This window comes from Gymnoscopelus braueri (assembly GCF_963280865.1).
Source record: "Gymnoscopelus braueri genome assembly, chromosome: 5".
Classification (NCBI taxonomy): domain Eukaryota; kingdom Metazoa; phylum Chordata; class Actinopteri; order Myctophiformes; family Myctophidae; genus Gymnoscopelus; species Gymnoscopelus braueri.
Window position 1 is genome coordinate 23,435,641 of NC_137606.1, and position 11,884 is coordinate 23,447,524.

Below are 11,884 nucleotides of genomic sequence, written 5' to 3' on the forward strand. Positions count from 1 at the left end.
GTAACACCACAGTAAAGAACCTGGGGGTGATTATCGATTCTGAATTGAATTTCAATACACACATTAATCATGTCACCAAGATTGCTTTCTTTCATCTTAGAAATATTGCGCGAATTAGAGACTATCTGTCGTTAGACGATGCAAAGACGCTGATCCACGCTTTTGTTTTCTCTCGGCTTGATTACTGCAACGCACTCTACTCTGGCCTGCCAAAGAAAACAACTGACAGATTACAACTTGTTCAAAATGCGGCAGCCAGAATTTTAACTAAAACCAGGATGAGAGAACATATCACTCCAGTTCTTGCTTCACTACACTGGCTCCCGGTTGTTTTTAGGATTGATTTTAAAATTCTTTTAATAGTTTATAAAGCTCTAAATGGTCTGGCACCTACCTACCTCTCTGACTGCCTAGAGAGATATGTTCCAAACCGGGCCCTCAGGTCTTCAAGTGCTGACCTGCTCGAGGTGCCTACAATGACATATAAAAAATACGGTGAAGCAGCATTCTGCTTTTACGGACCGACAGTGTGGAATAAACTCCCATTACACCTAAGACAGGCAGCCTCTGTCGATAGCTTTAAAGCACAGCTCAAGACCTATTACTTCACTCTTGCTTTTAGCTGATTCTTTGGTTGATTTTTAATTCCTCACTGTATTCCCTATTTTAATGTTGTTTTATGCCTTTGCTTTTGCTTGCTTTTATTTTATTTTATTTTATCTTTGTTTGCTTTATTGTTAAATTGGTTCTAACTGTAATTGTATTATTGCTCTGTAAAGCACTTTGAGCTGCATTTCATGTCATGAAAGGTGCTATACAAATAAAGTTTATTATTATTATTATTATTATTTTGAGATATGGCACTACATTGGGGAATGAAAACTGTGGGCTGTGATGTGTTTTGAAATATTGTTTATCTATAATAATAATAATAAAGTGTGAGGATTACTATAGTCTGGTTGCCCTGTTAGGGCAACCACACTAATAAAGTAGGAGGATTACTATAGTCTGGTTGCCCTGTTAGGGCAACCACACTAATTATATTTGATTGACCCAAATCCAACCTAAACTGCGGTTAACACTGCGGTTAACACACACACACACACACACACACACACACACACACACACACACACACACACACACACACACACACACACACACACACACACACACACACACACACACAGAGTATTTGATTGCATACTTTATTAACAGTTGTCGAAGAACGTCGAAGAACGAGAGAGAAAGAGAGAGAGAGAGAGAGAGAGAGAGAGAGAGAGAGAGAGAGAGAGAGAGAGAGAGAGAGAGAGAGAGAGAGCGCTTCTAGTAGACCATTGGTTCTCAAAGTGGGGTCCGGGGACCCCCAGGGGTGTAACTCTGAGAGTGTACAACATTTGTACACTGTCAGAGTTACATTAACATTGATTTAACGATATAAATTCAAAAATAGCAATTACACTTCTTCACAGCGTGGGATTCGAACGCGGGCCCTAAAATCAGTAATCGTCAGCTTCCACCACTACACTGACTGCGCACTTTCAAAATAGTAGAAACAAATACAAAAGTAAGATAAATACTACACAGCAAATGATGCAAGAAAAAAAAAAAAAAAGCCAATCTACAAGTAGGTCTACACGACGTGTATAGTAGTATATAATAGTATATTATATTAATTATAATTATAATTATAATCACACACACACGCCAGGCATTGTGAGCTTGTAGATCTGCTATTTTTTTTATGAGGTCAGGACTCACATCTCATCTGTCTGTCTGTCTGTCTGTCTGTCTGTCTGTCTGTCTGTCTGTCTGTCTGTTTGAAACAAAAAAAAAGTGACTCCAAAGCGCCACCTCGTGGTAGTATTTGGAACTAGAAAGTACTGTTCCTGAAGAAACAGTGTGGGATCGCTAAGAATGTTGCTGGTATTGAGTATTGATAGTGTTAGTAGTGTTATAGGTTTGAAAGGTTTGAAAGGTTTGATAGGTTTGATAGGTTTGAATGGTTTGAAAGGTTCGAAAGGTTTGAAAAGTTTGAAAGGTTTGAAAAGGTTCTAAAGGTTTGAAAGGTTCTAAAGGTTCTAAAGGTTCTAAAGGTTCTAAAGGTTTGAAAGGTGTGAAAGGTTTGAAAGGTTTGAAAGGTTTGAAAGGTTCTAAAGGTTTGAAAGGTTCTAAAGGTTTGAAAGGTTCTAAAGGTTTAAGAGATTCCAAAGGTTTGAAAGGTTTGAAAGGTTTGAAAAGTTTGAAAGGTATAAGTATTTTTACTCATTTGAGTACTACTGGGTATGTTTACTCAATTTAAGTACTCTTAAGTATTGTTACGCAATGTATTTACTTTAAATTATTTTTAGTCACTTTATTTACTTTAAAGTATTTTTTACTAATTTTTACAACTTTTAAGTATTTTTACTCTTTTTATCAACTTTTTAAGTATTTTTACAATTTTTTTCAACTTTTAAGTATTTTTTACTCATTTTGAGTACTTTTAAGTATTTTTACTCAATATAAGTAATCTTAAGTATTTTTACTCAAGGTATTTACTTTAAAGTATTTTTAGTCACTTTATTTACTTTAAAGTAGATTTTACACATTTTTACAACTTTTAAGTATTTTTACTCTTTTTATCAACTTTTAAGTATTTTTACTATTTAAAAAGTGAAATATCTCTAAAAGTACAAATGATTAAAAAAATTCTAATGGTAGCCAATATGTCCTAAGTAGGCTGAACGTTATAGAGTTGGAACGGAGTTTCTATCTAAAAGTATGAATTTCTCCATTGAAATGAATGGGAGTTTTTTAGAAGTAAAAAGTGAAATATCTCTAAAAGTACAAATGATTTCAAAAATTCAAATGGTAGCCGATATGTCCTAAGTAGGCCGAACGTTGTAGAGTTGGAATGGAGTTTGTAGCTAAAAGTATGAAGGACTAGTTAGCCATCAAAAAACGGTGGGAAGATATAATAATAATAAGAAATAGTGGCAATAACATTAGTGTGATCGCTTTAGCGATCCCACAACTAGATTTACTGCACGAGTGAGTGAGGCAAATGAGGAGTGTGATGTCAACATGAGAAACGACAAAGTCAATAGGCACCGACTGTATGTGGCTTTCAACAGAGTTTGTGATCTATAATCACACCTAAGAATTTTGTTTCATATACTCTTTCAATTTCAGTTCCATTTAAATTCAGTTTAATTTCACAGTCAGTAGGAACACCACCAAATACCATACATTTAGTTTTGTTTTCATTAAGTGAGAACTTATTCCTATCAAACCATTTCTTTAACTTTATTAATTCCCTTTCTACTGTTTTCAATAATTCTTTCATGTCCTCACCTGAACAAAGTAAATTAGTATCATCAGCAAATGTAACAAAATATTCAATACTGTAAAAATGTCATTTAAATAACTTGGGTCCTAAAACGGAACCCTGTGGAACACCACATGTTTCTCTCCTGAGATGTGATTCAGTGTTATTAACGTTTACATATTGAAATCTATTATTTAGATAACTTCTTAACCAATGATGAGTGACACCTCTTATTCCATCACTGCTAAAGATGTTGATCTATTGCTCCTAAAACCATATTGATGGTCACTCAATAACCCATATTTCTCAATAAAGCCATCAAGTCTATTTACAAATAATTTTTCGAGTATTTTTGAAAATTGAGGTAGCAATGATATAGGTCTGTAATTTGATATAGTATGTATGTCACCACTTTTAAAAATTGGAATCACCTTGGCCATTTTCATTTCATCAGGAAAAATACCAGTTAAAAAGGATGTGTTACATATGGACACAGTCAAAGACTTATTTTATAGTTGACATGTCAATAGTATTACTATCAGTAGATTTTTTTATTCTTAAACTTTCTAACCACTTCTAGCACATCACTTACACAAACTCCACCAAGGAACATTGAGTTGCTGTTTGTAGGTGAATCAAAATATCTTTGCTCCTCCGTAGGGAGGTCAATTTCCTTAGCCAAATGTGGGCCTACATTTACAAAATACTCATTAAACTCATTAACAATTTCCTCTATATTTTGAATAATTGAAGTATGTTGGAAAGTCCTTTTTACCAGACGTTTTAATCATGTCATTAAGCACACCCCAGGTAGCCTTAATATTATTTTTATGCATTTGCAACATCTGATTAGTAGTCTTTTTTTTATGATCTCATAATACAACATAGTTTTTGTACTTGTCCTCCTTATCCTTTGTTCGATGTTTGATTAATTCCCTGTAGAGACTATTTTTCTTAATGCAAGCCTTTTCCAAACCCTTGGTTAGCCATGGTTTCACCCTCTTTTTAGGATTTTGTCTGCACTCCTTCAATGGACAATGTCGGTCGTAATATGACAAAAATTTACCCAATAATGCATTGTATGCCTCATTGGTATCCTCTACATAAACCTCCTGCCAATCATGACTCAAAAGGTCTGCCAGTATTGCTTCTCGTGATTTTTTTCTAACCAAATTGTATGTATGCCTATTTACTCTTAATTTTAATGTATTCTTCATTTCTAGCACAGCAAAGACAGGCAAATGATCACTTACATCAGTCACTAATAGTCCACTTTAATAGAAGAATTATCTTCTCATCCATTACAGTTGTAAAATATTGTCAATCAGTGTTGCACTGTCCTTTGTTATTCTGCTTTACAATTAAAGGATAGAAACTCAAACTAAACATATTATCAACAAATTCTTTAGTTTTTGTATGTTCATTAGATTTCATCAAATCAATATTGAAGTCGCCACAAACAAAAATCACCTTATCCTTGCATTTCATATAGTTCAGAAATCTTCTTATTAAATTGATCAATACACGACCCTGGTGTTCTGTAAATGCAACTAATTAATATATTTACACATTCCATCAAATTGTCAATAACCGTTTCAATAACTTTACACTTAAAATCAGACTCCACAAACAGGGCAACACCCCCTGCCCTTTTGTTGACCCTGTTTTGCCAAAACATTTCATAGCCCTCTAATCCCCCTTGAAGTTCTTTTTCACTTCTCAACCAGGTCTCAGAAATTGCTACCACACTAAACTTCTTTTTAAACTTTTGAAGGTACTTTTTAATTTGTGAGAAAATACTGTAGAGACTCCTATTATTGAAATGAATCACTGAAAACCCCTCCATTTTCACTTTTGAATTGAACTTATTTTCAGAATAATATTCACAATTCAAACAAATCAATGTTCTGGTAGAAGTGGATCTCTGGTCTAACTCATAAAGTTTGTGGTCTTTAAAGTCAAAATACTTTAAATCTGTGTATTCACACATTGTCTCATGTCAGATTTATCACTCACAAACATTGTACAACCCACCCAAAATGCAAAAGAAAACAAAAATAACTATGACCTTCCCTAGTCCACCACTTTGCCAAAGCATTTGTTATTTTCATTTATATTGATCATGTTCTTTTATGTCTCTGACGGTTATTACTTTGGCCTGTTCAGTTGTACCATTCAGCCGTATCATTACTTTACAGTTCCTTGTCCAAGTGTCCTTGGCATTTGTTTGTTAGAGCCAAACACACGGTGCATCTGACCGGCGGCCATCTTGCATCTCAAAAAAACTTTTACTTGTAACAGAGTATTTATATAAACTTAAATGATGTGACAATACAGTTTAAGATTAAGATGAACGTGTACCGTTTTGAGGCTACAGTGTAATAACATGAACAGGTGAATAGACATCATGACGTTTGGGTCTAGTGTTCTTATCATATCTTTAGAGCAAAAAAGGTTCTCAAAAGTGTGGTCTGGGGATCCCCTGGGGTCCTTGAGGGAGTTCCAGGGGGTCCACAGCAAACGAGGAACAGTTTAATCACTTTAACCCTATTTTATACTTTGTTTGAAAATAGCCGATCTACAAGCTCACAACGCGTCCAATTACTGGCCATTTTGAGCTTGTAGATCGTCTATTTTCGAAACATTTTGATAAATCTTGAAAACATTTCCCTGGCAGAAAATATTTTCAGGTGGGGGTCTGCAGCCAAATGCATGTCAATTTGGGGGTCCTTGACATGAAAATGTTTGAGAACAACTGCTTTAGAGTTTTCAACAGGTCCGAAATTACAATCTAACCCAAACGGACCCGGTTGAGTTGAAGCCCAAGCCCCATACCCACCCCAGGGGAGAAGTCGCACAGGTAGATGCAGCCGAGCAAGAGGGGCTTGTAGTAGACGGGGAGACGTATGAGGTGGTGGACAGTTTCTGCTACCTGGGAGACATGCTTAACGCTGATGGGGGGGTGGACCTAGCGGTGACCACAAGGGTGAGAAGTGGATGGAAGAAGTTCAGGGAACTCATGCCCTTCCTAACATCCAAGGCCCCATCCCTGAAGATGAAAGGGCATGTGTACTCAGCCTGCGTCAGAAGTGGCATGACATATGGAAGTGAGACATGGGCCCTGAGGGTGGAGCATGAAGAGAAGCTGAACAGAGCAGAGATGAGGATGATCAGATGGATGTGCGGTGTATCACTGAGGGAGAGAAAGACCAGTGCAGAGCTGAGACAGAAGATGGGAGTGGAGGCCATAGTGGATGTGGTGAGGAGAGGCAGACTGCGATGGTACGGACACGTTGTAAGGAAGGAGGAGAATGATTGGGTGAAGAAAGTAATGTCGATCAACTTGGAGGGGACAAGACCCAGTGGCCGGCCTAAGAAGACCTGGCAGATGACCGTATTAGCTGACGCACTCGGCATCAATCACGAAATGGCCATGGACCGTTCCCGGTGGAAGAAAGCCATAGCGAGAACCCAGTCCAACCCAGCGGAGCCGGGAAAGCGGACTTTAAACAGATGATGATGATGAAAAACATTAAAAAGTGCTTCTGATAAAACCAGCTAACTCCATTGGATCCTCAAATTTTCTGCTAAACCAGCGAAGTCCACCGGAGTTAGCTGGTTTAGCTGACTCCAGGCTCCACCCCCTTTTGACCTCCAACCTCATTGTGAGCTTGGAGGTCAATTCAGCTGTTCTTATCAATGATGAACAAAACCTCCTAACTCCTTACTGAAAAATGAACATTTTGGAGTTAGCTGGTTCCTGCCGGACAGCAGAGATATATATATAAATATATATATATCATATATATATATATATATATATATATATATATATATATATATATATATATATATATATATATATATATATATATATATATATATATATATATATATATATACATATATATATATAGTCATATTAAAAAATGGCAGATAGTGTAGTGGAGTAGAGAGTGGCCTTATAATTTACAGACCAAGGTTCAAGTCCAGCTTGGTATAGGAGTAATTTTGTGAAACTGATGTTTTTATGTGTTTAGTTTGTCTAATATGGTTTAATGTGTTAAACATTGTTGTTTATAAAGAAATACTCTCTTTTTCAATCATAAATCTAAATCTGCAATGTAACTAGTAAATAAAGCTGTGTCTGAGTACTGATGTCTGAGTACTTCTTCCACCATGTTCCATGAAACACAGTTATGTTTAAAGAAACAATTGCTTTTGAATTCATCCTAAGGACTCTGCATTATTTTCCATGTTTACAAAAAATTAAAATAATACTGTACTTTTACTCCACTACAATTATTTGAAAACTTTGGTTACTAGTTAGTTTGTAGATTTTGATTATTATCACAAAACATACATTAACCACTTCAGCCCTATACACATTTCGGCCATTTGAAAATAGCCGATCTACAAGCTCACAATGCGTCGCGATGTGACACATAGTGAGCTTGTAGATCTGCTATTTTCAAAAGATTTGTATACATTTTATACATTTGAAAAGTTGTGAAATGGGACATTCTACATAATGAGTACTTTCTACTTTTGGTACTTTAAGTACATTTTGATACCAATACTTTTGTACTTTACTCAAGTAAATTTTTATTTCCTTACTTTTACTTGTACTTGTATTTCTACTTTGCAAAAGCTAAAAAAAATTGTAATATTTGTCTTATGCTGGAATTGAACCCTGACCACAAGACTGAGAGTCCACGGCCTGGACCATCAGGCAATTGAAACCTCAGTGGAAGTGAAATATCTGATAGTTAAACCTACCCAACATAGCTGTAATATATATATATGCAGATGTACGAGCTCACAACACGCCACTTCGTGCCACGATGCAAGCTTGTACATCTGCTATTTTTTGTTGTGTAGGAAAGTAACTAAGTACATTTACGCATTTACTTGTAGAGCTTGTAGATCTGCTCTTTTCAAAATATTTGTATACATTTTATACATTTGAAAAGTTGTGAAATGGGACATTCTACATAATGAGTACTTTCTACTATTGGTACTTTAAGTAGGGGAGAGTGGGGTCCAACGACGCACCCTTTTCTATTTCCCTCCCTGCACAGAGATTACTTAATTTCATGTAACCATACTTTTTTTGTGAACAAGAGACACTTGTCCTCTCCCATTACCCGCAGTCCGTTTTAATTTTAGTGAAACGAGTCGAACGCAATCGGTAAGTAAAGTGACGTTGCGCTACTCTCCGCACACGGCCGCCAGTCGGGACGAACGGTGCATACACGGGGGTCGGACGGCGCGGTCGGATGAAATGTCCTATAACAAGTACAAACGTTACATTTCTGGCATCTAACTCTCATTGATGCTTCAGTAGAACCCTACGAGCAAATGACCATGCTGATAGTCAAATAAATGTATCATGTTAATGTCCCCTCTGTCTGTTTCCTCAACTTTGTGTTTTACACATGCACCGTTCGTCCCTCCCTGTCCGTAATGCATCGAGTGGCTTAATGCGCCGTTCGTCCCGCCCTGCCCTCCCCGGATGTTTTGCTAGCTAGCACAAAAGCTAATGAATATTTTTCAATGGAACCTTCACTGAGAGTTAGCCCACAGATTAGCCTAACAGACAAAATCCATTTACAATCGGCACCAAATAAACACAGCAGTACAAATGGAAAACACTCAAATAGGGTATTTTTTACTACAGTGTGGAAATACACAAACGTGACTTCAACTCTGCCAATTTTGATCAGAACTGGGGAAAAAATCGTGTCTGATGTTTTCGACCGAAGACGAAGAGGGTGACGTCGCCGGATGTGACGAATTTTAAGTGTAGCATGAAAAAAGGTCCGTGTTGCAACCGTCCCTGCACGTCGTTCGTCCCGGTTCTACCCTACATTTTAATACGAATACTTTTGTACTTTAACTCAAGTATAGTTTTATTTCCTGACTTTTACTTTTACAGTCTAAAACTATGTTGCTCACTGTGAACGTGCCACCCAGTGGCTGAATGGCCACACTACACATTGAAATAAGATACAATACATCTAGGGGGCGTGTCTGAGAATCTGGGGGTGTGGCCGAAAAAGGTACCCACGGGCACCCCTAGGTACCTTTTTGAAAATGGTGAGGAAACCAACTGGCTACCACTGTATATAGCCACATTGTAATGAGCATGCATGTAACCTCTCGAGTGTATACTGCCTGAACTAACCTTGCAGGCTACGTATCATTAATAATAAAAATGATAAACGTAATTTGTAAAGAGCCTTTTGCGACATTGTTACAAAGTCCTATAAATAACAAGCATATCAAAAAGCAGCCAATAAGGAGATGAACACCACTGTTTAATTGACAGTCAATTAAAAACTGTAAATAAATTCACAGCAATAAAATAAATAGGCTAATTTAGCCAAACAAAAAACAAGTATTAAAGGATAGAAAGGTGGATAAAAGAGGCTAGTAAAACCAAGAAAAGGCCTTGATTTAAAAGTATGTTTTCAAAAGTGATTTAAAAGATGATACTGACTTTGCTTACTCTGGTAAACCCTCCCTCCGGAAATCTCATTTCCATTTGATTTCAGGAGTGAGTCTGGCCTGATCGCCCATTCTGCAATATTGGCTGTGGGCTGGAGTTGGGCGGGAGTAATACCGTTGACTGACAACCCCTTCAGCCAATGATAATTTTTCCCCTTCAGCCAATCAGCAGTTCACCAGTCTAATGTGACGCAACGGGACTTTTGAGACGGCCATGCCCAAAATGGGTTGCCTTATTCGTACATACATGGGTGTCACTGCCCGCCCCTACCGGTTCTCTAAATTGTTATTTTTAAATAGGCTTTGTCATGATTAATTGACCACATATATGAAGTTAAACAACTAAATTCTATCCAAACGATATCTTATAAGTAAATTCCGTGCCTCAAAATAGAAGTAAAAAAATAGCGGAGAATATATCGGACAAGAAAAAGATGGCTGCCGTTCGTGTTTTGGGCTCACTCGAACTCGCCACCTGATTGGCCAACGTAAGCTGTCAATCACAGAACAATGAGCGACGACGCTGATAGGCTCGTCCGTTTGGCGTACACAGCCAATATTGCAGAAAGGCGGATCAGGCCAGACTCACTCCTGAAATCAAATGGAAATGAGATTTCCGGAGGGAGGGTTTACCAGGCTAGACTTTGCTAGCCTCAGGCAGGATATTTATAGGTTCAGGACAAAAAATAAAAAACATCACCCTAAAGGCCTTTGCAGACAGGGTGCGATTTTTCGCACGAAAAAAAACTGACAATATCATTTTTTAAATGAACACATGGTCCTCAATGACCTCATGCACACCGGCTCAGAATTTACAGTGCGGCGATGCGTTTTTTTTTCTCCAATCGAACCCAGTTCGCGTCTTTTCGCATGCGGTAAAAACTGATTGACTAATCGCACCCTGTCTGCAAAGGCCTTTAGTCACTTAAGGCATCAAAGGACAAGTGAGAGTAAAAAATCACGCCTAGATTACAGCCACATTCATAACATTGTTTGATATGCTGCCATAAGGTGACTCTCCATCAAACAGACTACTTCAGACTATTTCAGACTACAACAGACGGGACCAGCCACAGTGTTGTTTGATAGAATAGGTTTGATTTTAAATGTTAATGTCTGTATACTGTATCTCAGCGGTCAACAGACATTGATGAGAGAAGCAGACTATGGTGAGCTAGCTTTGAAAGGCCCTTCTTTTTTTTAAAAGCAGTTTTATAGTGGGGTCTTTGTCTATCTCTCGGTTTGGTCTGACAATAAGTTGAAGACCATCATTGTTGAAATTGTTTAATTTGAAATGGGGTCTTTTCCTGCCCTGGAAACTGAACCTTATTGCTGTCAAACTGAGCCAGACTAAAATTAACCCACTGTAGGCCTCTGAGAGATGTACCCATGCTACAGTACATCCTGTTGATACAAACGGGATGTGCAGAATGTGTAAGCTACACATTTTAGAGCCTTGTGGTCTGTCACACAGTCACAGACTTGTCTGTCTTGTCTAGGTCTTGTATTTCTATGTTATGTTCTTGTTTTAGTTTTCATGGTTCTATGTTCAAGTCTTCCCCAGGTGTTTCATGTGTAATCAGCCCTCATGTGTTAATTAGCCTTGTTCCCCAGTCAGTCCTTGTCGTTCTTATCATGTTTGCTGTCACATCATGTTTAGTGTTGTGATTATGACGTTCTCCCCGTTATTTTGTAATGAATCACCCAATCTTGGGTTTTTAAGGCACACTGTAGATCTGATAGACACCAACAATCAGAGAGAAAACCTGGACAAAGAGAAGGGATATAGGAAAGATCAAGACCTAGACACAGCTTCTGGAATGTTGAAAATACGCACAGTTGAACGGGCAGAAGAGGTAATAATTGAAGAAAGAGGACATTGGGGCAGCAAAGTGGAAATTTTCCTGGCTGTAGCGGGGAATATTGTCGGCCTAGGCAATGTGTGGCGATTCCCATACCTCTGCTACAAAAATGGAGGAGGTAAGTCTGTTGAGAAAACGTATTTGCCAACAGTTTTTAAATGTTTAACCCTTCATAATGTATTCAAGGTAGTGATGCTTTGTG

General features: G+C 37.6%; 1 protein-coding gene across 1 annotated transcript in view; it reads left to right on the top strand.

The window, feature by feature from the left end:
* Nucleotides 1-11,490: 11,490 nt before the first annotated feature.
* Nucleotides 11,491-11,884, top strand: part of LOC308085817 (sodium- and chloride-dependent GABA transporter 2-like) — a gene marked incomplete at both ends in the record, with an annotated part of 126,914 nt that continues 126,520 nt past the window's right edge. The window contains one exon of the mRNA XM_080429127.1: nucleotides 11,491-11,800. Within this exon, the coding sequence (XP_080285253.1) occupies nucleotides 11,491-11,800 (310 nt within the window). The remainder of the gene's footprint in view (nucleotides 11,801-11,884) is intronic.